General features: G+C 44.5%; 1 protein-coding gene across 1 annotated transcript in view; it reads right to left on the bottom strand.

The window, feature by feature from the left end:
* Window positions 1-26297, bottom strand: part of LOC147660770 (transient receptor potential cation channel subfamily M member 2-like) — a 979384-nt gene that overhangs the window by 216894 nt on the left and 736193 nt on the right. The window contains exon 27 of the mRNA XM_086951478.1: window positions 17311-17389. Within this exon, the coding sequence (XP_086807604.1) occupies window positions 17311-17389 (79 nt within the window). The remainder of the gene's footprint in view (window positions 1-17310; window positions 17390-26297) is intronic.

The following is a 26297-nucleotide window of genomic DNA, read 5'->3' as shown; positions in this document are numbered from 1 at the left end:
TGGTTGTTTTATTTTAAAGTGACTATGTACAAGTCAATCTCTTAGGACCCAAGACAGACCCAAGTTAGGATTTGGTCTTAAGTCGGTCTTAAGTCAGTCTTAAGACAAAATCCTAACTTTACTACTACTAAATGCCTTCTGTGAATACCAAAAGTAGTAAGTTTAGGGTTTTGTCTTAAGTTAATTCTGTGAATCGGCCCCTCAGTTTTTAGATGAAAAAATCTTTTTTTGGTTGAATTGTCTGATTTTTGTAAAGAATACAAAAAGAAAGAAGCAGGAGGAGAGGGCACAAACATCCCCATACTGTGACATATTAGCAAAGCTATGTATTTTGATGTACATTGGTGGAGACCAATAGAGAGCAAGTGCAGAATTGATATGACACTATACCTTCACAAATGCATAGTTTCACATCAATATTGTCATTCCACATCATAAGACTGTAGAAGAGAAAATAAAATCTGTTCCTTGTTGTCCGTGTATATACAGTGTACACCTGTTTGGGGTTTCTACCAGGCCTCCGCCTCTGCCCTTGAGTATGCATTTGTGCTAGGGGTCGAACGAGGCAGGGGAGAAATCCCTGACTGATGTGATTATTTGCTGTACTATTTGAAGTGGACCGAAACATATCGGTATGCACTAAATACTTATTTACTTTTTATGTAGTACTTGGTCTGTGGGACACAGCAGGAATATAGTTTGACGCTCGGATTATGGTGTGTCAGAAGCCATGGTTTGCAGTTTTGAGTCAATAGCAACTAAATGGTCGTGCCACTGCTTAAGATTTGTTGCTGTGGTGTTGTTGGGGGCGGGGGGGGTGCAGTGTAGTGTTATCTTGCTGGTTCATGTGTTCCACGACGAGCGATCTACGTAAATCCGTGAGCCATATGCGTATATGCCAGGGCCAGCGGCATATTTCCAGGACATGACTAGTCTATGATTGGTCCATCGCATTGCCAGGTCCAAATATCTATTAAATTTTTTTCGGCGGGAATTTCGCTTTGTACCCCAAGAATTAAATGTAGTGCCTGTGGCTCCACTGGGGACTCCGCCGCCTCTGTGTATCCCAGCTATTCCGTTCCAGTAAGTCCTAAGTCGAGGGCATGTCCAGACCATACAGGGGAATGTGGCATATGTAGACAGGCATCTAGGGCATATATCAACGGAGGTAGAGAACTTGCGAGACAACCTATGTGGAGTTAAGTATGTATGGTGGAGATAATTGAATTGTGTGTACTTCAATCTGACAATGGTTAATAAACACTTACTGTGACCTATACACTGGGCCCACTGTTTATCAGTGAGATCCATTGTCAAGGCGCTGTTCGAGTATATCCGCAATGGTGTCAGTAAGGGGCGGGGTCTTGCCTAAGGGAATTGTATAGCTCTGTAATCTTCTTTCTGCTCTGGCCATGGGTCTGCAGTGTTTGTGGAACCTTGGATGTAGTGGGTTCAGCATGTGTGTTTCCAGATTCCCCAACAACTTGCTGTTTTAGTGTTGCGTAGAGCAATAAAGTCCCGGGTGATAGTCCATAATCAGCCATTAAATGTTTTAATTCACAAAATTTCGTGTTGATGTATAAATCCCCCCACGTTTTGAGTCCAGCAGTGTGCCACACGCTAATCTCTTGTCTCTTAAGGCAAGCACGAGGGCCAAGTTGAAGATCAAGGGTTAAATTCAGTGCGTATGGTAAGGATCGATGGGCATTCAAATTCAAAACATCTCAACCAGCTGTCCCGAGCCTCCATCCTCAGCAGGTTGCCCTGCTTTTTCTGTAATAACGTTTTGGTTCCTGTTAACCACTTCAGCATGGATGGTTTTTGGAGCTTCAATCCCCAGGGATCCAGCTCAGCGAGGTTACCATTTGAAAGCCATCTCATTGGCCATTAAAGTTGCACTGTGGCGTAATAATACTCCTATTTGGGTCCTTCCAAACCCCTTCCCAGAGGGGGATGTATAGATTCAGAAGAGCTACTCTTGCCCGAGCGCCACCCCAAATCAAAGATATCAGGAGTGACTCTAGATCTTGAAAAAATTTGCGTGGAAGTTGGTAGATGGCAAATCTCACCATTGGGGATAATGGCAGCCCAGTCCAAAATGGCAGAGTGGAACGAGCATTAGTTAGGACGCTACCCAAATTACCCTCTATTAAATCCGTCCGAGAATGATAATCTGGACCCACAGATATTTAAAACAATTAAAAGCCCATGTGAGTGGTGTAGTGGGTAGGAATCTCAGAGAGATGCTTCATCGAGAACTCTACTGATTTGAACCAGTTTACTTTTAAACCGGATATTCCGGTGTGTTCGTCCAAAACGTTAATTAAGCCCTGTAGGATCTCACCCTGACTACGCCAATAGTTTCTCTCTAAACGGATGATGCGCTGATCTATTTACAATTGGGTATATGATTGGATGCCCCAATCCAGGACGTGGCTGCAAAGTACGCTCCCCCAAGGCTCCATGGCCAATGTGAAAATAATGGGTGATAGAGGGCAACCCGGTCTCGTACTACGCTGAATGTTAGAGAGGGCAGATAGTACGTCCTGTCCTTAGCCTGGCTTGCGGGCTAGTGTATAGTATTCGTACCCACCGTAGAAAGTTGGGGCCCATACTGAACTTTGACAGGACTGCCATTAAGTGCTCCAAGCCTAGGATGTCAAAAGCTTTTTCAATATCTAAAGAGGTAATCCAGGTTGTCTCTGCCTCTGTTCGCGCCCACTCCAATAATTTAAAGAGCTGACTTAAGTTCTGCCCAGTATTTCTCCCCGATATGAACCCTTTTTAATCGCTGTGTACCAATAACTGCATCGCATCTATTAACCGGTCTGCTAGGATTTTACTCAGAATTTTATAATCGGTGTTGAGTAGCAACAGAGGAAGTATGAGCCCATTTGCAATGGATCCCCTCCCAGGCTTTGGCAGTACCACCAATATGGTTTCACGAAGAGATGGTGGGAGCGTGTCATGTTCAAAGGTCTTGCGATACAAATGATGTAATCTGGGTGTCAAGAGCTCCGCATACGTCGTATAGAACTCAGACGGCCAGCCATCCGCCCCCGGTGTCTTATTTCTCACAAGTTGTTTAAGCATTTCTAGAATCTCAGTGTCAGGTATACGGGCCTCTAGTGACTCATATTGGGATTGCAATATCTACAGCAGTGTGGCACGTGTCCGGAATTGCTGGATTCCCTGTGGTGTGCTAATCACTGGGGCAGTATAGAAAGAGACGTAATATTTCTAAAAGGAGTCATTAATTTTCTCCTGAGTATTTACTAACTGTCTATCCAGATTGTATATGGCCATGATTGGAGGTTGCGAAGAACCAGATCTAAGCAGCCATGGCAGTGTCCTGCCTGCTTGGTCACCATCGGCATGTTGTCAGGCCAGGTATTGCTTATAGTCAAACGCACATAGCCTGTCTTGCGTCTCTTTGTAAGCCAACCTGGCCTTGGCTAATGCTGGCGCGATGGTCACATCGACAGAAGCCAAGAGGTAGCAACGCCTAACTTCAGACTCCTGGTCCTGTAGATCTGTCAATAGCATCAGGCGTGAGCTGTATACGGTTTTAATCACTAGTCCTCGTAGGCCTACTTTAAATTTGTCCCATTCTATGCCCTGCATTTTCTTGAAAGTATGATGTGATGGACTGTGTCATGGACGTTTGCAATGGTGCATCCTTAAGTGCTTCCAGGAGATAAGTTGGAATGCTAGTGAGTTGTATCCCCCATGACAAGTGTACCAAAAAGGTATTATGATCTGATAATGTGTGAGTTAAATATTCTGCACGCAACGCCTTAGTCAAATCTGTCGAACAAATCTGTCGAACAAATCTGTCGAACAAATCTGTCGAACAAATCTGTCGAACAAATCTGTCGAACAAATCTGTCGAACAAATCTGTCGAACAAATCTGTCGAACAAATCTGTCGAACAAATCTGTCGAACAAATCTGTCGAACAAATCTGTCGAACAAGTCTGTTGAACAAATCTGTCGAACAAATCTGTCGAATACGAAATTGTGTGTATCCTAGTGTATACATTGTGCATTGGTGAATAATGTGAGTAATTGCTTGCCGTGGGATGCCTGCTACGCCTTACGACCCTTTTTTGCATATCTCTAGTCCAATTCCTCACATGGTTTGTGAAACCTATAGATTGTGCACCTGATAATGGCGGGCGCGATCTATATAATTCCAAATCATGAACGCAATTATAGTCGCCCCCCAGTACATTGAAGTCGATGGGTCACACAATAAGGAGAGGGTCATGGTTTGTAGGAACGCAGCCTGTTTTGAGTTCAGTGCGTATAAGGAGACATTTGTCAATGGGAAGCCATCCAAGAGTCCCTCTAAAATGACATACCGCCCTTATGGGTCCACCCGGGTGTATAATAGATGCAGGGTAGTTCCAGGTGCCACTCGTATATGGGTGCCCCTAGCATACCAGAGTACGTGGTCCCTATCACCATACCTCTCCACTACTTATGTACTGGCATGAGGGTCTGCTGAGTGAGCTGTGTTTCCTGGAGTAGCGCAATAGCAATCTTATGTCTGAGCAGATACAGATAGACCTTAGGCTGCTTGGCGCAGCCAGCCAGACCTCGTACGTTCCACGTGAGAAAAAGATACAAGTCACTCGTCATTATCGTCTAATGAATGGCAAACAGCAGGAGGAAAGTCCTCCATCCAGCATGACCAATCAGAATCCGATCCCCTCCCTGGCAGGTGTACCTCGGATCTTGCCTTCGCAGTATAGCATATGTTGATTACAGTATATGACACACCGAAATGAACAGGCAGCAAATAACATTTACTATACCTAACTCCCTTCAAAGGCCTGTTTGCCAACAGGCAAAAGGCTATCTGCACTGAAATTCAACCTTTCAAAATATCCAATTACAAACCAAGTACTGAGAGAGAGACTGAGATACCATCGTAACAAAATAACAAAAAAGGGGAGAGTAGAAGCAGATAGAACAAGCATTGGCAATGCAATCGGTCTCGCGTTTGTTTGCGTTGAAGCTATTGGCATTGTAAATGGCAATTTATTTTACTTATGTGTTATGGAGTGTATGTATGTGGTGTGTAGGGGAACTATGTATGTATGTAAGAGATTTGTAAAGCACTGGAATCACCACCGTAGGGGTATCTCTGCGCTACCATAGAGAAGGTGTAAGACAGACACAGATCAGTCCCGGAATAATTCCATCTTCAGGAGTTACCTAAAGCGAAAAAAACTGGGGCATTTGCACAAGTCATCTGGAAGAGAGTTCCAGTATTTCGGAGAAAGATAGGCAACCATTTTGCCTCTTGTTCGTATTTTCCTGTAGCATGGGACCACTAGCGACCCTTTCCCTTCGGATCAGAGTCTACAATCCGGACAATAGACTTTAAACTAGTCCGCCAAGTAGCTAGGGCTCGTACCATAAATAGCTTTATGTGCGAGACAAGAGAACTTTAATTTCATTCTCTGTTGGATAGGGAGCCAGTGGAGTTGTTTTAACGGTAAGCTTCAGGATTTGGGATCGGAAGGGACCCACCTTGATGGTCTGGGAACGCTGATCTAAGAAGCGAACAAGCCAATTAAGTGCCTGTCCCTCCAGACCGGCCTCTCAGATGAAAGATCAATTTCTGATGAGACCATTTTAAAGGCTGCTGTCAGATCCAACAAAATCAGCAGCACAGCTTTATTATCCAAGGTAATTTTTATGTGTTCAGTGACCCGAATAAGAGTTGTCTCTGTGGGATGATTGGGTTTAAACCCAGACTGAGAAGGGTCTAGAATGCCTTGGGAGTCAAGATAGGCCATTAGCTGAGTGCCGACATAACCCTCAGCCATTTTACTCATAAGTGGCAAGAGTGAGATGGGACGATAATTAGAAAGCACTTCGGCAGGCAACTGAGCTTTCTTCTTGATTGGTAGCACTTGAGCAGCCTTCCAGTCAAGAGGCATGTGGGTTGGATTGGATTAGCTAGTTGTGTAATTAAGTGGAGGGTAGTTGTGTGGTGTGGAGTGGATTTGTGTAGTGGCATTATGTGGCATGGTGTGCTGTGGAAATATATGGTTAGCAATTTTGCGGCATTCAGTGTAGTGGCATTATGTGTAGTGGGATTGTGTGGAGTGGTAACTTGTACAGTTTGATTGTGGTGTGCAGTTGAATTTTGCTGCATGATGTAGAATTGTGTGGTGTGGATTGGGTGTATGTGGTGTTGTGTCATTGTATTGTTGAAATGTATTATGTGGTTTCGTGTTAAATTATGTGGTGTGGGTTGGAAATGTGTGGAGCTGAATTGTGTAGTATGGAACTTTGTATATAGCTTTGCGTTTGTGGTGATGGAAAAGAACCAATAGGTAGGAGCAAAGCAAAAGGAAAGAGTTGGAGCTATTGGCATTATAAATGTAAGTGTCCCTTACCTATGTGTTATGGATTGGAGTGGATGTATGTGGTGGGTAGCAATTATGTGGGCAGGATTGGACTTCTTAGTTGTGGGATTTTGTGGTGTTAAACTGTGTGGTATGGAGTTGTGTAGTGTAACTATGTAGTATTGTGTGCAGTTGTATTATGTGGATCGTAATGATGTATTTTTGAGTGTATTGGAATTATGTGGTATGAGACTGAGCAATGGAGTGTAAAGATGTGGAATTGTATTTTGTGTTGTGGAGCGTTATGTAGTTGAGTTTAAAGAAGACACTGTGCAAAATTGAATGGCACTATTAAAAAAGAAATATCAAAAAAAGTTCGTTTTTTTGTCCTTGCAATGCTGGCAACCTCCTCCAGCCTGTTGTAATGCTTTTTTTATAGCTTTTATTTGTTATGAAGGGACAAACAATCGGAGGGTGGAGACTGAGAAATAGTACCTTAATTACAACACTAGCATCGGATGGACACTAGGAGAGAATCAACAGATGCCAGATTCTGAGGGTGCACTAAGGTGGTGCTGTGTAATGCTGAAGTGGTGCTGAGGTGGTGGTGTGCTGGTACAGATGTGATGCTCAGGTGATACTGAATGAAACTCAGGTAGTGCTAAGTGATGCTGAGGTAGTGTGCTGGTGTGGAGTGAAACTGAATGTTACTTAGGTGGTGCTGAGTGATGCTGAGGTGGTGCTGAGTGACGCTGTGGCACTGAGTCATGCTGAGGTGGTGTAGCGCTGGTGCTAAGGTGGTGCTGTGTTGAGGTGATGCTCTGCTGATGCTAAGGCGGTGCTGCATGGGTGCTGAGTTGCTGAGGTGGTGCTGCGCTGATGCTGGGTTGCTGGTACTTGATGATGATGTGATGCTGGGTGGTGCCGAGTAGGGCTGAGGTGGTGCTTAGTGAGGCTGAGGCAGTGGTGCTGCGCTGGGTCTGAGGTGGTACTGCGCTGGGTCTGAGGTGGTGCTGAGCTGGTTCTCAGGTGGTGCTGGGTGATTTGTGCTGAGCTAACGCTGCGTTGATGTTGAAGTGCTGCATTGGCGCTGAGTTGTTGCTAAGGTGGGGCTGCTTTGGTGCTTATCTGGTGGTGATGCACTGATGCAGAGATAATGCTGTGCTAATTCTGAGGTGGTGCTGCACTGGTGCCGAGTCATGCTGAGGTGCTGCTGCTACACTGGTGCTTGGGTGGTGCTGAGCTGTGCTCATTTGGTACTAAGTGATGCTGATGTGGTGTTGTGCTGAAGTGGTGGTGCACTGATGTGGATATGGTGCTATGTAAATGCATAGATGATGCGGTCTTAATGCCGAGTTGGTGGTGCACTGATGAGGAGGTGGTGCAGAGCGATAGTGAGATGGTGCTGAGTGATAATGAGTGGAGTTGAGTTGAGTTATGCTGAGGTGGTGGTGCTGAGGAGGTGCAGAGTGATGCTGAGTTGGTGCTGCGCTGATGCTGAATTGGTGCTGTATGGGTCCTGAGTTGCTGCTGAGGTGGTGGCTCACTGGTAGTGGTGCACTGATGCACAGAGTGTGCTGAGCTAATGCTGAGATGGTGCTGTGCGGACGTTGATGTGGTGGTGCGCTGGTGCAGAGTTGGTGGTGCACTGAGGAAGTAGTGTGTTGTGTTGATGCAGAGATTATGCTGCCGTGCTGCACTGATGGGAGGTAGTGATGTGCTGATGTTGAGATAGGGCTGTGCTAATGGTGAGGTGGTGGTGTTCAGGTAGTGCTGTGCTAATGTGGAGATTGTGCTGCTCTGGTGCTGCACTGATGCTGAGTTGGCGCTGCCCTGGTGGTGGCTCACTGATGAGGCGGTGGTGCTGTGTAGATGCTGATGTGCTGTGCTGACGATGAGGTGGTGCTGAGATGGTGATCAGATGGTGCTGAGTGATGTTGAGTTGGTGCTGTGCTGATGTGGTGGTGTGCTGATGTTGAGGTGAGGATCAGCTGCTGGTGGTGGTTTAATGCTGAGATAGTGATGTGCAGTGCTGATGTTAAGGTGGTGCTGCACTGATGCTAAATTGGTGCTGCACTGATAGTGCACTGATGAGGAGGTGGTGCTGTGTTGATGGTGAGAGGGTGCTCAGGTGATGTTGAGGTAAGGCTGAGTGATTTGGATTCTCTCACCACCACTCCTTAACAGTGTCCCTTAAGGCTCCATAACCACTAATGTTCAGATGCATTTAATTAGTTATAAAGCGCCACACATTCCAGTGTAGGGTGTCACAGCACTTTGCATCACACACAAATTACACAGAGACAACCAATCACAAGTGTATAAATTAGTGTAAAGGAAATGTTACATAATACAGAGGACTACAGGGTGTAGGAGTCACAAGTCATGCATATTGGTAGGCAGCATTGCTAAATAGTGCTTGGGCCCCAGAAGCACAATCTCAGAATTGAAAACATAACACCATAGTTGGAGGTTCTCTTAAATAAAAAGAATCAATTTCCATCCAGATGAACTCTTTTAGCAACTTTAATATCTCCTCTAATCTTTACTTTGCAGTGCATGCAGTTCCTTAATGACAGTTATAAATTCACTGTTCTGTTAGGATTTTAACTTATAAGCTGCAAGTAACAGATGAGCAGTAACCCATTGACCTATTTACATTGTACGAACATTGTAATCTGCATGGAACACTTTCTTCGCAGCTGGCATATTAACCTTCTGGCTACCTTGCAATGAGTTAAAACTTATCCCATTAGACAACTCTGATCTCTCCTGCAAGAACATCAATCACCGGAGTTATCATGACATTTTTATTGTCAGGAAATTGCAGGAGGCCTGGAATGTGTGGAGTGCTTTTAAAAGTAAAAAAAACTGAGAAACATTGCCACTCTGAAGTCAGTATCCAGTGCAATCATTGGACAGCCCTTGTGCTGGCCCAGTGTTCTTGCTCTGCTTTTATATATTGTGATACATTCAAATGCATATTTTAAAGGCTACATTTTTCCAGAAGGAAACATTTTGGCCCCATCACAAAACCAATGAGGAGAAACTTCCAACTCCTCAGCTAGCATTCAAGCACAAGTCCGGGGGGTGGGAGGGAGGGGGGGGATAAGCAGCATGCACATTAAAGTATTATTTCAAGCTGTGTTTAAGATTTGGTTTTACTATTTACATGATTTAGAGCTGCAGTAGCTAAGCATGGCTGGTTGCTCCTGGATTTGGACAGGAAGGACAAGACGTGAATGCTGCAATAAAATGTAAGCAGGTACATCTGAGCACTCACAGTGTAACAATTTAATTTGAATTTAATTTTTGAATTTAAAAATACTTATAGAGCGCACGTACACTGAATCAGTTTCATGGCGCTGGTGAGGTCCCTGAGTGAGAGCAATAGGAGAGCTAGGTACCAAAGGCCTGCTGGAATAATAACGTTTTTAGTGACCTCCGAAACTCCATGTAGGAGGAAGAGAGTCTTAAAGGTAGGGGGAGGTCATTCCAAAAGGTGGGTGCAAGTACAGCAAACTTCTGCCCCCCTGCCCGCTTCTTTTTAAACCGGGGCGTAGTTAGTAAAGCTAGGCTAGAGGAGCGGAGGTCCCTAGAAGGAACATAGGGAGAAATTGCCGAGTTGATAAAGGCAGGGGCTGTGCCCGCTCTTGCTTGAAAAGTCAAGCACCCTAGCTTGAACCTGGCTCGTTGTTTTATGGGGAGCCAGTGTAAGCTCTTAAGCGAAGGGGTCGAATGATGGGACCTAGACAGGCCAAAAACCAGGCGAGCAGCCTGGTTTTGTACTAACTGTAGGCGGTGCAAAGCATAAGCAGGAGCTCCGTTATAAATGATGTTGCCATAGTCAATCTTTGACAGGACCATGGCCATAAGGATCAGCTTTAATGCAGAGGTGGGAAAGAATCTGGCAACTTTCCGAATGACTCGTAGTGTAAAGAAACAAGAGGAAACCACCGAGTTAATGTGTGAATGGAGGGTTAATTGGTTATTGAGCATAATCCCGAGGGTTTTAACTGAACAAGAAGGGAGAGGAGGGGGTCCAAGTGAAGGGGGCCAGAAAGAAGGGGACCAGGGATTGGCAGCACCGCCCGTCGCCACCAGTTCTGTTTTATCCGGGTTAAGTTTTAACTGATTGATGTTCATCCAGTCTCGGATAAATAGCATGACGGACTGGAAACTGCCAACCCCTGAAGGGGAAGAAAGATCAAAAATGAGTTGAAGATCATCTGCATAGTTATATACAGTGACCTCCATATTCTGTAAAGCAAACACCAGTGGAAAAACAAAGATTGAAAAGTAAAGGGGAGAGAGCAGACCCCTGGGGAACACCACAGTTGACATTACGTAGAGGGGCCGAGAAGGTGCCAAGAGGTTGAAAACATAATAAAATAGTCCCCCCACCAGCAGATCAACAGTACAAAGTGTAATGATATTGTACTAAGTCCGTGCTCCTTGGAGGAAAAAAAGGAGGGACAAATAGGCAGGACTGGCCACTAGTAAGCAAGGATTTTAAAGGACATTGAAACAAACAAATGAGAAGCAAGGAATGGCATTTGGCCCACAGAGATATATGTATACTAAAGTATACAAGAGGTTGTACGCTTACGCTCTACCCAAAATAAACAAACCAAAACAATGCTGTATCAGCTACTTATAATCTTCATGAGGGATTAGTCTAGCTGCATTAGTGTCCGCATAGTGGCTGCCATATCGGGGTATGTTTGTCATATTTGTAGTTACAGTGGACATTTGGTGTTACAGATGCGCTGCATCGTGAGGTGGCCTGAAGTAGAGAATGACCCCTGATGGAGAGCAGCCCAAGTTCTTTGGAAGAGGCCAGGATGAATCATCCAAGTTCATCCCGTTTGTGGTGTGAGTGCAGGTCCCCCTTCCATCAGCCTTGAGTGTTGTGACTCCGTTAACTGGTACGCTTGATCCAGGACAGTATCCAAGTAAGAATCTGACCTGGAGGGTGAATCCAGGTTACTGTGTTGTTCTGCCTGTTTAATTGCCTCCACCGGTTCTCGTTTATCTGATCTTTAGTGGGGCGCCTTGCCTGCGTCTTATAGTTCCCTCCCCATGCACCTCTATTACACCATTGTGGGTGAGATGTCACTGATGTCGCCCGCTGGGCACCAGCTAATTGGCTCCGCTCCACCCAGGATCAGGCTTCCTCAGGGGAGTGGCAAAGAGTGGTTCTATCTTCATGTCGGATTCGTACAGTGGCAGGAAATTGCAGTGCATATTGTATTCCATGTGTCCTTAAGCTTTGCTTAACGTCCATACAGGAGGATATGCTCCTTTGAACCACTAGGGTGTAATCAGGATATATATGTCCCTTAGCGTTTTCTGTTTCCCATGGGCCAGGGACCAGAGTCACTTGCAATATGTGGTCTCTGTCCCAATAATTGAACAAACACGCAACAACCGGCCATGTGGGGGGGCACCCGGCCGGGGATGAGGAGGCCATCTGGCACCCTATGTGCATGTTCAACAAATAAAAATGTGAATGTTTACCATTAAGAATGCCTGTTGCGAAACATTCCTCCAGATGTAGCTCCATACTTTGCCCCTCAATGTGTTCTGGCAGCCCCAATATCCGCATATTGTTCCTACGGGATCCGTCCTCTGATCGTCTCCCCTGTTCTTTAGATATTCTACTTTTTTGCTGCAGTTTAATCTGTTCCATTGCTGACATTACCATGGGGTGTAAGCTGGCCATCGCTGATTCTCTCTTTTCAACTGGGCCTTTTAATCTTGTCGTATTCTCGTAGGAATCAAACATCCACACATAGTGTATCTATCCTGGGGCCCAGCATGGTTTTGATGTCTAAAACTATTGCCATTGTCTTGTCGAACCAGTGTGCAAGGTCTGCGTGGTCTGTAGGCTTAGTAGTCGCCGTTTGTTGCAGAGTCCCCAGGCTGGTTTTGTGTCGTTTCTCCTCTGGGCTTACCCATTGCACTGATCTAGTTGGGATGCCTTGTGTTTGACCTGATTCCCTGGGATTTCCAATTTGGACAGGGGCCGGCTCCCCTTCACTCCCGATATGCGGGTCACTACGAGGTCACTGAGGAATGCCTTCTAAATGTTGAAGTGTCCACTAAAGGGTGACCCTACCCCTAGTAATAACATATGTTCAAGATGACCAGGTAGAGGGATCATGTACACTAGGCAGTGAAGACAGCTTAAGGCCTACTTAGGAATTCTCTAATGTCCGTCAGAGCGAGGTATTATTCATCAAGTAGCCTAGGAGGTTGCTACCACATGTATCCAAGGTTGAGAGAGCGGACCAAAGGGCCCCAGGTGAACTTCGAGACCATGAAAGAATGAGCTTCTCACCTGAGAGGTACTCCCCATGGGGCTCAGCCTCCTGCAAGATTCACTTCAAGGTGCCAGTATCATTCCCCTTGTGATATGCGCAGTCGGAGAATTCACCATGCAGGTAACACTAGTCGCGGTGGATCTCCACTGACTCGTCCCAGGGTATCCTAGCTATCAGCAGGCCGCATATGCCAAGGCATGTACGTGTCAGGAGGTCCAAAAGCAGGAGCACAGCGCCATTGAGGCCCCAGGTGAGTAGATAATGCCAGCAGTGGCCGTCGGTGGCACAAAATGTTAATTTTTAAGGCAGAAGTTCAGGCAAGCCTCAGCCTCAGCACACAAAAGAAATAAGCGACTCCCTCGGAGTTGCACTGGGTCTTACTGAGCAAAGCTGCACGGCCTCATGCTAGCGCCTCGCCGCTGCATGTCTCCCTCTATAGTCGTGTCCAGCCCCCCAGGGGGCGCTGAGGCCACTTGCCTCGACAGCAGACGAAGGGGAGAGTCAGCCAAGCCCCAACTCCACCATGCGCAACACCTGCAGGATCCACCGCGTAGGTCAGCGAATACAGGATCGGAGCAGCTGGGTCATACAAGGTACGTGGCCATCACCCAGATGACAGGCTCTGTTGCGTCAATCCCCTCTGTGTATCCGGGGTCTGCCTTGCCGAACAGCCGCCAGGGATGGAGGACTTCACCGCAGCTCCAGTGCCCTACCTCACCCGACCAGCTCTGCTCCTCGGGCACTAGATAGCAAAGTTAACAGCCATTGGTAGTAGAGGTTGAGGAAGGTCTAGAAGGCTGCCCTGTCACACTTTAAACATCTCTCAGGTCTACCAATGCAGAGCCAGTGTGTGCAATTTTAGACTGCCATGTCAACCTGGCAAGTTAATATACTGCAAAAGAGAGTGACAGAGGGCACACCGATATTTTCAAAAGTTTATCAATGTTGTGTTTGTTCGCGTGCTTGCCCAGAATCGTGGTCTGCCCAAAGTCATGTACTTGTGAAAAACACTAGGAACAATGGGCCGACCTCACCCCATTTCCGGACGCACAGCGATATGTGCATACCGATAATGCAGCACGTTAAACCAAGTTTGTTCGATCGTTTATTCAAAGTTCATCAAAGTTATTCACGGTGTCCAGGATTTATCCATAGGCACGTGTGAGGCATCTTACTTTCATCACTGTAACCTCAAACGCTACAGACATGCCAAAGCCTTAATCAGTAGCTAGGAGTGCATGTAAGTAATCTTTATTAGTTCATCACGATAACCCGATGCATTTCGTCAGGGGTATTCTACATCTACAATTAAAAAACAATGTTTCAATACAAAAACTTTCCAAATCGGTGTTTCTTTGTACATGTTTAAACGACATTACAAGCTATTATCTGGTCACCCATTCACATATCAACGTTTTCCGGCTAATCGGGACCATAAACCGCCCAAAAATGTATTAATGCCCAGGTCTCCCACTCTCTATCTCCCTCGTTCTCCTCATGTATGGTTAGATCTATACATCCCCGTGTAATTCTCGTAAGAGCACAAGTTACAATACGGTGTTTCAGTTAATCTACAAGCCAAGTGTGACGATTCCTATAAGCGCGTGAATTAAGATGCAATATCTCAGTTGGTCTTCGAGCGAAATCTAATCCATCCGAGCCCTTACCTTTACAACGATCCAGACACCTTAGGATAGTGAGCACAATGCATAGTGGGTGTTGTAGTGTAATGACATCAGGAAGACCATTAATTATAATGCAGAGTTACCGTTGTTCCTATATAGTAAGTTTAAAAAGGTGAATTCAAACACACGAAAAGGTGAGGGTGGTTATTTGGTGATGACGCCGATGGGAGGGTTAAGATAACGTAAAATGAGTGCAATGGGAAATACAGGGTTAAAAAGGAGTCACTCTAGGGCAGAGTTTGAACTTAGGTGCGTAAATTGTAGATTGTGGGTGAAACACAGTCAGTGAAACACCTTTGATCACAAGGTCTTGCCTTTTTTCATAATAACAAGAAAGGATATTTAAGTGCAATGCATTTTTGGAGCAAGACATCTTCAGCTTTATTTAGGAGTTTGGAGGGCACTGCATACTGCAAGCATCCTATCTGAAGGCCACGGGCTGGCATAGCTGCCTTACCTGTGCTTTTATGAGATCTGAACGCTGTAACAGAGCCAAACTACCATAGTCTCAAAGCACTGTAGCTGATCGAAAACAACTATTTGTACTGAGTACCTGGGGTGAAGCCATGGTTTATGTTGCATGCCCCAGCCCTACGATGGAAGACTTCATAAGCGGCCATGTTTATAAAAGTGAGAAGAGTGGATTGCCTGCTGAGACGTATTGTTCCTACTCTTTTCTGCAATTCTCGTTTTTCATTATGTATATTCATTTGATAACTTTATTTCGGTCGTTGACCATAAAAGTGCAGATAAAATACATACAAGCACAGTAATAAAATCCATAAATACAAGCAGTTAAAAGGTTATTAAACAGAAAGTTATCAAAAAAAGGTGAACAACACCAGTTAGTTCCTTGTCAGAAAGGTGGTCCTTCTGCGCCACATATCATGTAGGAAACGGGAAACCGAGAAAACAATAGGGGGTGGGGGGTGGGGGGGGGAGTGTCATATGTTAAAACTCTGCAAGCCTGTGCGCATTGTCTGAGTCCCAAGTTTCTGCACAACGGAGACAACCAGCATTTCCGTATTTTACTATACGCCGGGCAGAAAAACAGAACATGCGCAATGTCTTCTATGCTATTGTTGCAGGCTGGGCAGGTTCCGTCATCTGAGTTAGAACATTTATTTATATTAAGACAAGTGGGAGTCCCCTGCAATAATACAAGATGGAGGAACTTGAGCTATGAAAAATGAAAATAATTAGGCTAAGACAGATGGGGGTACCTGTGCCATGACCCCGATGGTGATATTTATTAGTCAGACAAAATGGAGGTACTTATGCTAGGACAAGTTGGTGGTTAATATGCTAATACATAGCTGTCATTCTTGTGCAAAGAGGCAATGGAACATCCTATGTTAAGCCAATATGGTATAATCTGTGTGACGATAACAAAGTACATACGACAGAGATAAAGTAAATCTGTAATTCCAAAGTGCATTATACATGTTAAGCAGGAGGGAGGCTCTTATATTACTACGAGATAGAGCTAAACAAAAACCGAAAAACAAGCCAATAATGGTATCAATATTCTGGAAAAGGTATTGGTGATGCTTATAGTAAGAAAACAATAGATTCTGTGGTACATATGCTAATCTGTGATTTATGAACTTCTGGAAAGATAAAATAGAAACTTCCTATGTGAAGCCAAGATGGAGGAACCTATACAAAGATAGAAGAGACACTTAGAGGTTAAGATGGAAATGAGCCCCTAGTGCCGAATAGAAAGAAGACAGTAGTCCTTGAAAGCAAGCATGAACCTTGGAGCACAGATGGACATCTCTGACACTGCAGAGTTCCAATATGTAAAGGCCCTGGTATAAAAGATTTCCCTCACCCTTATTTCTAAGGCAGACTGTGCATATTTATCAGAAAACCTTGTCATATCATAGTATGTAAAAGTATGTATTTTGATCTTGGGGAACAAAAAAACACCAGCGAGATCGGAGGTTATTAAACGCATGAATGGAATTCCACATCTTTAAGCTTAAATCCTTTTGTATAATGGCTTTCTGCACATTCTACAATATGAACGTTTGATCCCTTTGTGAGTTTTACGGGTTAGAAGATTTTTGTTTTTTTCCATAGCCTTTTCGAATAGAATGTTTGGATTGTTATACAATTATGATTTTGTTCTGTGCTAGAGAAAAGGAATATTGACTCTTAGTAAAGATAATAAGATACATAAGGTTTTACCTGTGCCCAGTCAGTGATTTTCACCATTAACTGGCACCATGTCTTTTCTAGCTATCACGGTCTTCCAGTGTATCAAATCACAGGCTAGAGTTGTCGACCTTGAAGTTGGGGAACCGGGTTCGAGTCTCGGCAGCGACACTCATCCTGTGATTCTGGGGAAATGCTTAATCTCCTCGTGCCTAACAAAAATGAATGTGGCCTTCTGTAACGAAACTGGTGCTGATGTAAAGCGCTCTAATACCCGATGTCTCGGGTCTAGCTTGCGCTATATAAAACAAAAAAAACAAAAACAACAATTTTTAAACAAAAGTGTGCAGGTTAAACACCCTCAGTACGACTCTTATAGGCACTTCGGTTGCTAGAAAGGGAGGGATTTTTACCGTGGCTGGTTTCATCATTCAATGGCATCTAAATGCCATCTAATATTTTGCGATTCTTTATAATGTACTCTTTAATCACCTCTTTAATTACAACCATAAAAAAATTCACATCATCTGTACTAGAATAGGGAATTATACATTTAAAATTATTTTTTTGTAAATGGTGTATGTTAAGCCACCGGGAAAAGAGGTTTTGGAACGCACTAATCAAAACAAATCCTATAGTCTCACATGATTAATCATTACCCTATACTCATCATCCTCAATAGGGCATGGGAGGTACATGGAATACAGTCTGCTCCGACTTCCTGCCTAGAGTCGATGAAATGCGGCCCCAAAGCGGCCCCACTCCCCAGACTTACCCATAACAGGAGCCTTCTCTTCGGATGCCAATCCCTTCTCTGTCAAGGACTTCATGATCCAGTTCAGGGAGTGGGACACCTGCAACAAAAATCATTCCATTCCATTGAATTATTGTGTAGCTTGCATGATGGAAGAAGAAGAACCATAAATCAGGCAACATTTCAAGACTGAGCGTAATCTGGAGCGGACCAATGAGCACCAAGAGACATTAATTAGAAAGCAAACGAAAATCTGATACGCAGGAGTGGCCACAAAGTGTCTTATAAATGAAGGCTTTGTGTACTTTGCATTAGTTTCCACAGTTTGCATAATGTAAGCTTAAATACTCTGCAGCATAGCACATTGTTTCAGGATTCTGACTCCACCGCGCATGGACTTCAATACACTCCAGGCCCATGTTGACTGTGGTGTCAGGGAGGCGCAACCCACCCCATTCAAGTATCAAGGTACAAGCTTATTAAAGTGCTTCGTCTTTTTAAAAACCATTACACTAACATGCATTAGTAAATAAACCTTTTAGGCACTTATTTTAAAGAAAATTGAATATAAAGATTTAAACAGACAACTATTCAAGATAAAGTCTATTTAAAATACAATAGTATGCCAGGCGTGTTTCTCCTATGCCAGAGCATTGCCAATTGACGTCTTTACAAATTTCAAATAAAGTTACTTGGCAATCGTTATTTTTATATTGGAGATATCGTATGGCTCCAGTACTCCTGAGTTCTTAGTTCACACTTATTGGTGTAATTTCATCACACTAATACCACAATTGTTAACTCAGTTATGACGTGTAAAAAATTGAGTCTTTACAGTCTCTTTTTAGGTTGAGCTAGACAGCGCAGCGGTCTCTTCGAGACCTGCTGTAATCAGTCTGTGTGCATCAAGTCCATCCCCTTTCTTGGCAATGCTTTTCATTTGTCTAGGTCAGTGTCCTTTTAAAATCCTTGCTTGCTAGTGGTCAGACCTTTCTCTTTGTCCCTCCTTTCTCTCTTCTGTTCCTCCCACAGAGCAGGTACTTAGCACTGTCTAATTCCGCTATGGTTCTTGAAATGTTCTTTGGGGGCTATTTTATTTTTGTGTTTCCTGTTCTGTTACTATTTGATTGTGTTCAGCTTTGGCGCCATTGATGCTTATATTTTACTGTAGCATTCCTCCCTCGCACCTCCTCTTAATGCATGGCAAGAAAAAAAATGTCACCTTGCAGGAAGGCAGCTCATTGGGTTAAGGTATCTGCTCTTGTTTTTTTGGGCAACCTGATGAGCACACGTTTGAATGTGGGCAATGACAACAAAGCCTTGCACTCTCCATGAGAGATAAAATGAACACAGTGACAGCAGCAATGCTGCGAAAGTACAAGACAATGAGAGCAGACGTTCTATTAATAATTCTAGGAGGGCAGGTAAAAAAATAAAGCAGTCATGCCAGGCACCCACAGTACTTAAGGAGCCTTTGCATTATTTATCCGGCGTTGGTGTGAATGCATAATAGTGAACATTCCGTTTTGTCCTAATGAACAGGTGCTGATGTTCAACCAGGCTTTTTTGTTGCATTTATCCATGTTTATCTTTTTTTCGAGAGAGTACAATTCATTTTGTGGCTGTAAAAACAGGGGGCTGCTACCAAGAAACGACACAAGGGTGCCACATTAAAGAGCACTGTCAGAACAGATTTCAAAATGGCGCTTAAAATCAAACACTCATTTAATTTCTTAACACTTTGTCAGTGACTAAAATATGCGATGCAGCATACAATGAAAGGGCATTCACATTGTTTCACAAATCCAGGGGCTCACAGACAGAGCACTCCAAAGCTGTTGTCACACGATTAAAAGGATTACAAATGTACACAGCCATGAAGGGCAATTTTTCAGTAACTTATGTTTTTTGTAAATCTACATGGTTGGTGAGCATACCGCAAACTCGTGACACGTTAAACATTATAAAGCAGAAATATAGAAGGGGTTTTCTAGCACAAACCTGAATTGTGACTGGACCCAAAAATATTTTTTTCCTGGAAAAGTGTATGTCTAGGACGAGCGCAAAACTCAATTTCATGTTCCTTTCACCAGGAAACTAGTCATCTGAAATTTAGAGACTGCTTAGAGATCTTGTCACTCACTAGTGCACCCTACGCCCGGCCATGACAGCAAGCAAAATACAGCAACTAGAGACAGGTTATCTGTAGAATGCTGATACTTGAAGAAACTATTATCCTTGTAGGAACAACCCTCTTTATAAAGTTTCTTCATTTAAAATGGAACCGATTATTGACAGCAAAGCCCTCTGAATAGCGCTTTAGACTTCAGCCTTCCATCCTAAAAAGGCCAACACACTGAGCTCCAGAAACTAGGTAATGCCAACGTCCAACATTGACAGGCACACATGAAAACAGCATAAGTGTGGTATATAAGGCCATGCAAAAAGTTATTGTTCTCTCGGAGGGCTGGAATAAATAAATGTGTATTTTTATTAAATGAATGTTTTGTGTTGTTAAAAGAAAGAACATTTGTATTATATATTGCAGGAAACCCGCTGATCCAGATGTGGACCTAATTTTATACTCAAAACCTCTTTCCGTGCAATGGCTGTGCCACAACCTTTCACGTTAACAAGCGTCAGAATACAACTTTTTCTGTGGCATTCAATGACCTCCCTATTATACAGAACAAGGGAACCCAAAGGAAATTTAGACAGGGACCTTGGGCAATTTCATGTTATAGAGAACAGTGGTCCCTATTCAGGGAGAATACAGTGTGATAGATAACCATACACTAGAATAGAATGTATATATTTTGTCCAGCCGGACAAGAATTTATTTTCATAATATTTTTCAAAAGTAGTATCAAATAAAACATTCAGATGACAAGTGGGCACAGCCGTGACCCACAGAACACAAGACAGAACAACGAACACAGAATTGGCCAAAAGGCAAGCCAAAATGGGTCTGTACACTTTTACTCAGTATAGACAGACACAAATTAATCATTTAACACAGTTGCACAATGTGTCATAGCTTGAGTCTGGTGCATAGGGTGTTTGGGTGTCGACGACGTTTCGATGCCAACATTAAATATAGGGCATCATCTTCAGGACAAACAAATAATGCATTGCTGTCTTGATAATGTATCACCCCTTTTTTACAGTTCTAAGGTGGCAGAGAATCAACGGTTCACTATAGGCGCGAGGGCGCTCAGCATCTGGACTTTGGGGGTTGCTGGCACCAGCAGGATCAATTCTGTTTGCTTAATGGCAGAGAGTCCTGTTGGGTGCTGTGTGCCAGCTGTAGGAAAATGCACGATCGAATTACTTCAGTGAGTGTGGGCAGTATCGCCGCATCTGCTTCGGAGTTTCAATGGCTTGCCTTTTGGCCAATTCTGAGTTCGTGGTTCTGTCTTGTGTTCTGTGGGTCACGGCTGTGCCCACTTGTCATCTGAATGTTTTTTTGATTCTACTTTTGAAAAATATTATGAAAATAAATTCTTGTCCGGCTGGACAAAAGACATACATTCTATTCTAGTGTATGGTTATCTATCACACTGTATTCTCCCTGAATAGGGACCACCATTCAATGACCTCCCAGCAAATGGGAAGCAAGACTTAGAATTAAACAGACAAATTACATGGAAATCTAAAAGCAGATGGTAACTGATATGTGGCAACAAAACTCAAAATACTAAGCAATAACACCCACATGTGAAAAGAAGAGGATTCCCCAAAAACAGTATTTAATGGGAAAAAATTATTTTAGGAAGAACTAGGTTGTTGGGATGGATACTGTGTTGTCCCTGCAAATTTCTATATTTCATCATTGTTCAATCAATGTATGTCCAGCATTATATGCTGGATGAAGGACAACTCATCAAATATCAATGCAGACAAAACCGAGGTGCTGGTCTTGGATCACAGAATTTCATCTGGTCTAATGCCTGGTGGCCTGCCGACTGCGATCCCCTTCTTGTACCGGTCAAAACTGCAAAACATCTGGGGGTCATATTTGACAAGGGTCTGACCTTTGATGCCTAGGTTAGCCAGACAGTGAGCACTGGTTTCTACATCTTAAAAACCCTGATGAAAGTACTGCTGTATATTCCATTTGAACTGCACCAGCTTGCTATCATCGCACTAGTCACCTCCCGGCTGGACTACTGCAACTAAACATCAACACAGGATCCCTGAACAAGCTCCAAGTGACACAGAACGCTGCACCAAGGTTGATGCTTAATGTAGTAAACACTATCTTTACTGTTCCTCTCTGGCTAGACAATACTACTATACTTATGACATCATAGAATGCCAGGGTGTCTCTCTAGTTGATTGTACCTCTCTATTCCCTGTTGTGGCAGTTGGTCACCTGAGGCTGAGCTACCAACAGCGAGCTCCTGGTGGGGTTTCCTATCTGCTTACATTATTAAGTAACCTGTCTGTCTAACCTGGAAGGAACCTGAATAAAGGATCTTAACCTATCAAGTGGACTCCTGATCTTCCTTTTACTACACTTAACATCCCGAAGTATCAGTCCGCTAGGGAAGAAATTTCGAGCCTTGTACTGTCTCCCCATCAGGAAGTGCATTTCCTTCAAGGTCTTGAGTGTGGTGTACAATGCTATGCACCTCAATGGTTCATCACACATAAAAACCATGTTTCAGTGGTACAATCCAGGGAGGACCTGGAGATCCTCCTCACAAAAAAAACTGGTTTCACACAAATATCACAGGTCCAGATGGGGCGGTCCCTCCTCTGTGGCAGCCACCAAACTCTGGAATACCTTGCCCCCTTCCATTTCCAAGGTGGACTCTCTTCTGGTCTTCAGGAAACTTCTGGAAACCTGGTTATTTGCTTCTTAGCTGGATGCTGGTACTTTTTCCTTCTCCCCAGTTCGCTTAGTGCCTTGACACCCTAGTGCGCTTTATAAATTTTACCCTATCCAATTGTGCATCTTTGAATTATCCCAGCCTTCGTGGGTCCTTTAAAAACATTTATGCTATCACAGATTCAAGTATCACCGTTTGTCTGCCAGCTGCCAGAAGGGGGCTTGGAGGGGGGGAGGGGGGGGGGGGGAAGAGTTGACCATCTGAATAGGGAATGCACCATTCATCCAAAACACAGGTTATCAAAGATTCTGACCTTGCTCTTCAGTTGAATAGATGAATACTATTCCCTCTGCTGGTACTTTTTTCAGTGATTAATAGCAACTAGTGCACTTTTATTGGTGGCTTTTGGATGAGTAAGAAGCATTTTTGTCAAGGACTTATTGATTTGTAGAAGTGTTAAGTGAAGACAAAATGCCTGCTTATTGAATTTTGAACAAGTTTTCCCAATAGGACAGTTTTTAGAGTCGGCCAAATGTCCGTCGCTCCCACATCTGTAGCAAAGTAGTTGAGTATTTCTTTTTTCATACTTTGTACCCTTAAATTCACCATCAAATGTTGACGAACTTTCCCTTCTGTTTTTTTTTTTTTAAGGAGGTAAGGTGTGTTGGGAGTATTGATGCAGGCAGACACAAGCATGACATTCTTCTCACAGCTCGTGGCTGCCTCGCGTCGCTTTAGGAATGTTACGTTTTGAATGTGAGAAGGTTGGAAGGTAGAAGTTAACAGGGGGTTGAGTCATTCTTGATTTATACTTGCTGCTTACAAGACATGTTCTGAGGATTAAACCACATCAAGAGAAGTACTGTCTCTGTCTTTTCATTCCTGCATACTGGACTTTCCTACAATTACTAATTCTGTACTATGTTTCAGGTGTGGGAGCTTGAGGGTTCATTATATGTCCCTGCACGTGGTTGGAGACCCATTCGTGACAGAAAGGTGAGCTGCAAAGATTTCTCCAGTGTCACTCTCACTCTAGCTCTCTCGCTCTCCTTTGATGTATGCATGATGCACATTCCTATCTTACTTTTTGTATAGCAGGCCTGTGATGATGCGTGGCCATCCTCCAATCAACACTCAACCTAAATTGTGAAGTCTGTTTCGCCGTGTGTACACAATGGGTGAGGAGGTTGCATCGGCACGTGGTAGAACCTCTTCGACACACACCGGAGGCGGAAGATGAGCAAAGAGGTTAAATTTGCGCAGCAGCAGGCAGTCACCTCCGGGTAGTGGGAGTGGTTGGGGTGCAGCAGCCTTGGTGTGCAGCGGCAGGCAGTCCGCTCCGGGTAGTGAGAGTGCATGGGGTGCAGCAGCTCGGGTGCGCAGCGGCTGTCATACACCTCCGGGTAGTGGAATTGGATGGGCCACAGCAGACAGGGGGCCATAATATCAATAACATTATCGCCGCTTTGGCGGCAGGAAATTGCCGCTATATCGGCGATAAGGGGCTTGATAATATGCCCTTGAGAATTCCCATAGAAGCCCAGGTTCTGGTGTGAAGGACATCAAACCTGGGCTTCTATGGGAATTCCCAAGGGAATATTATCAAGCCCCTTATCGCGGCTTTAGTGGCAGTTTCCTGCCGCTAAAGCGGCGATAATGTTATTGCCGTTATTGATAATATGGCCTGGGAGCGCAGTGGCTGTTAGGCACCCCTGGGCAGTGGAAGTGAATGGGATGAAGCAGCCTGGGTGTGCAGAGGCGGGCAGACACACAATCATATCTTCCTTTTTGTCTAATAGGCTGTGATTCACAAATTGACATCCCTGCCCCCACCATCACAAAACTCCCGCCACTCAGTGCCACCACAGCTGAACACATGTCCAACCTGTGATGATGCGTGGCCATTCTGAAAATCACACCCAATCTTAATTGTGAGCTCTCCTGTACCACATGTACGCAACGCCTGAGAAGGTTTCTTTGGCACGTGGTGCACCCTCTTACACACACGCCGGTGGCGGAAGGTGAGCAGAGAGGCCTCTTTCCGCAGCAAAGGGCAGTCACCTCTGGGCGGTGGGAGTGGATAGTGTACAGCAGCCTAGGTGCACAAGAGCGTACACACACCTCCGAGCAGTGGGAGTGGATAGGGTGCAGCAGCCTGAGTGCGCAGCGGCGAAACAGACAATTACGCGTGTGAATTTGTATGTACTTGCAATTACTAATTCTATGCTATCTTTCAGTTGGCTAAACTTGAGGGTGCACTATGTCCCGGCACGTGGCTGGACACACCGGTGGCAGAAAGGTGAGCTGCGAAGATTTTCTCTAGTGTTAACACTCCCTCTCCATCTCTTCCTTTCTCTCTCTCTCTCTCACACTTTCTATCTTTCTCTGTCTCTTCCTCTCTCGGTCTTTCTCTCTTCCTCTCTTCCTCTCTTACACCGTCTTTTACTCTCTCACACTGTTTCGCTCTCTCACTTCCTTTTATCTCTCTTTCTCTCTCGCCGTCTCTCGTTCCCTCTCTTCCTCTCTCTCACTTTCTCCCTCTATTTTCCTCTCTTCCTCTTGCACACTGTTACACTCTCTTCCTCTCGCTCACTTTTTCTCTTTTCCTCTTTCCCTCTTCCTCTTATGCTGTTTCTCTCTTCCTTGAATCTTTCTCTCTCACTTTGTCTGTCTTCCTCCGTCTTCCTCTCTTCTCCTTACACTGTTTCTATCTCTTTTCCTCTCTCTCACACTGTTTCTCCCTTACTCTCTTCCTTGTATCTCACTCTTTTCTTTCTCTCTTCCTCTCTCCCTCTCTTTTCCTCTCTTCCTCTCACACTTTCACTCTTTCTCTCTTCCTCTCGCTCACTCGCTCTTCCTCGCTATCACTTTCACTTTCCCTCTCACTCTAATGCGGTTTCTCTCTTCCTTGTATCTCACTCTTTCTCTCACTCGGTGTCTCTCTTCCTCTCACTCTCACACTGTTTCTCTCTCTTCCTTGTATCTTTCTCTCTCACTCTTTCCCTGGCTTCCTCTCTTACTCTTTCTCTCTTCCTCTCTCACTTTCTCTCTCTTCCTCTCTCTCACACGGTTTCTCTCTCGCTTCCTTGTATCTCTCTCTTTCTCACACTCTTTCTTCCTCCGTCTTCCTCTCACTTTCTCTCTTCCACTCTCTTCCTCTCTCACTTTCCCTCTTCCTCTCACTTTCTCTCTTCCTCTCACAATGTTTCTCTTTCTCTCTTCCTTGTATCTCACTCTTCTTCTCTTTTTCTCTCCTTTGCTGGACGCATGACGCACCATCTTATATTTCTTTGTCTTGCAGGCTGTGATTTACAAATTGTCGAGGGATGACACGCCATGCTGTGCATAGTTTTATTTGTGGTTGTTGTGTTTTAATAAAATGTTTTATATGTAAGTCCATACATGACTAAGATTATTTGTCCAACCTCACAAGCATTTTTTTTATTATAATTGTGCAACATCAGCCGATTTGTTAGGTTCCAGTTTTCAGATAATTTTTGTTACATTTGTTTGTGGGGAGTGGGGATGAGGGGGGATGGCAGACAAGTAGCTGCTGCTGGGTGATGTCGGAGCGGTGTTGGGTGTCTACCTGCATGATCGTTGTCTCCTTTGCATCTGTTCTCAGAGACTTGCGAGCCGGTGGGCTGGCTCGTAGATGAAGAGCTGCGAGCTGACTCCAAGAGAATGCCGCGGCCCGTCAGTTTGCAGAGGGAGACCTGCGGACCAGCTCGCAGAGAAACACCTGCGAGCCGACTAGTATAGGGAAAGGTGCGGGCCGTTGGCTTCCAAAGGGATAGTTGTGGAACAGTAATGTGGGGATAGGGAGCGTGAAGGGGGTATATCGCAGAGAGAGACCTGCAGTATATTTCCAGTCTTGTCTTCACAGATACAACTGGGGGCCCGAGAAGTCACACCGGAAGAGCTGTGAGCCTACCAGTGGTTCGCAGAGGGAGACTTGCGTGCCCCAGAAGGTTGTTGGGGTATGCTGGTGATGTGGGAAGAGAGTGCGTTACCTGCTGATGTAGGTAGAGACAGCGTGAAAGTGGTATCTCACACAGACAGAGCTCCGGTATTTTTTCAATATTGCTTCGGACAGATGCGAGCTGACGGACTGAATCACAAAATGGCTTTTCAATGCTCATATAGTGTGACTTATCAACAGTTCGCATCCAG

This window comes from Lissotriton vulgaris, unplaced genomic scaffold (assembly GCF_964263255.1).
Source record: "Lissotriton vulgaris unplaced genomic scaffold, aLisVul1.2 SCAFFOLD_262, whole genome shotgun sequence".
Taxonomy (NCBI): domain Eukaryota; kingdom Metazoa; phylum Chordata; class Amphibia; order Caudata; family Salamandridae; genus Lissotriton; species Lissotriton vulgaris.
The sequence above is the reverse complement of the archived record's forward strand: the minus strand, read 5'-3'. Positions and strand labels throughout refer to the sequence as shown.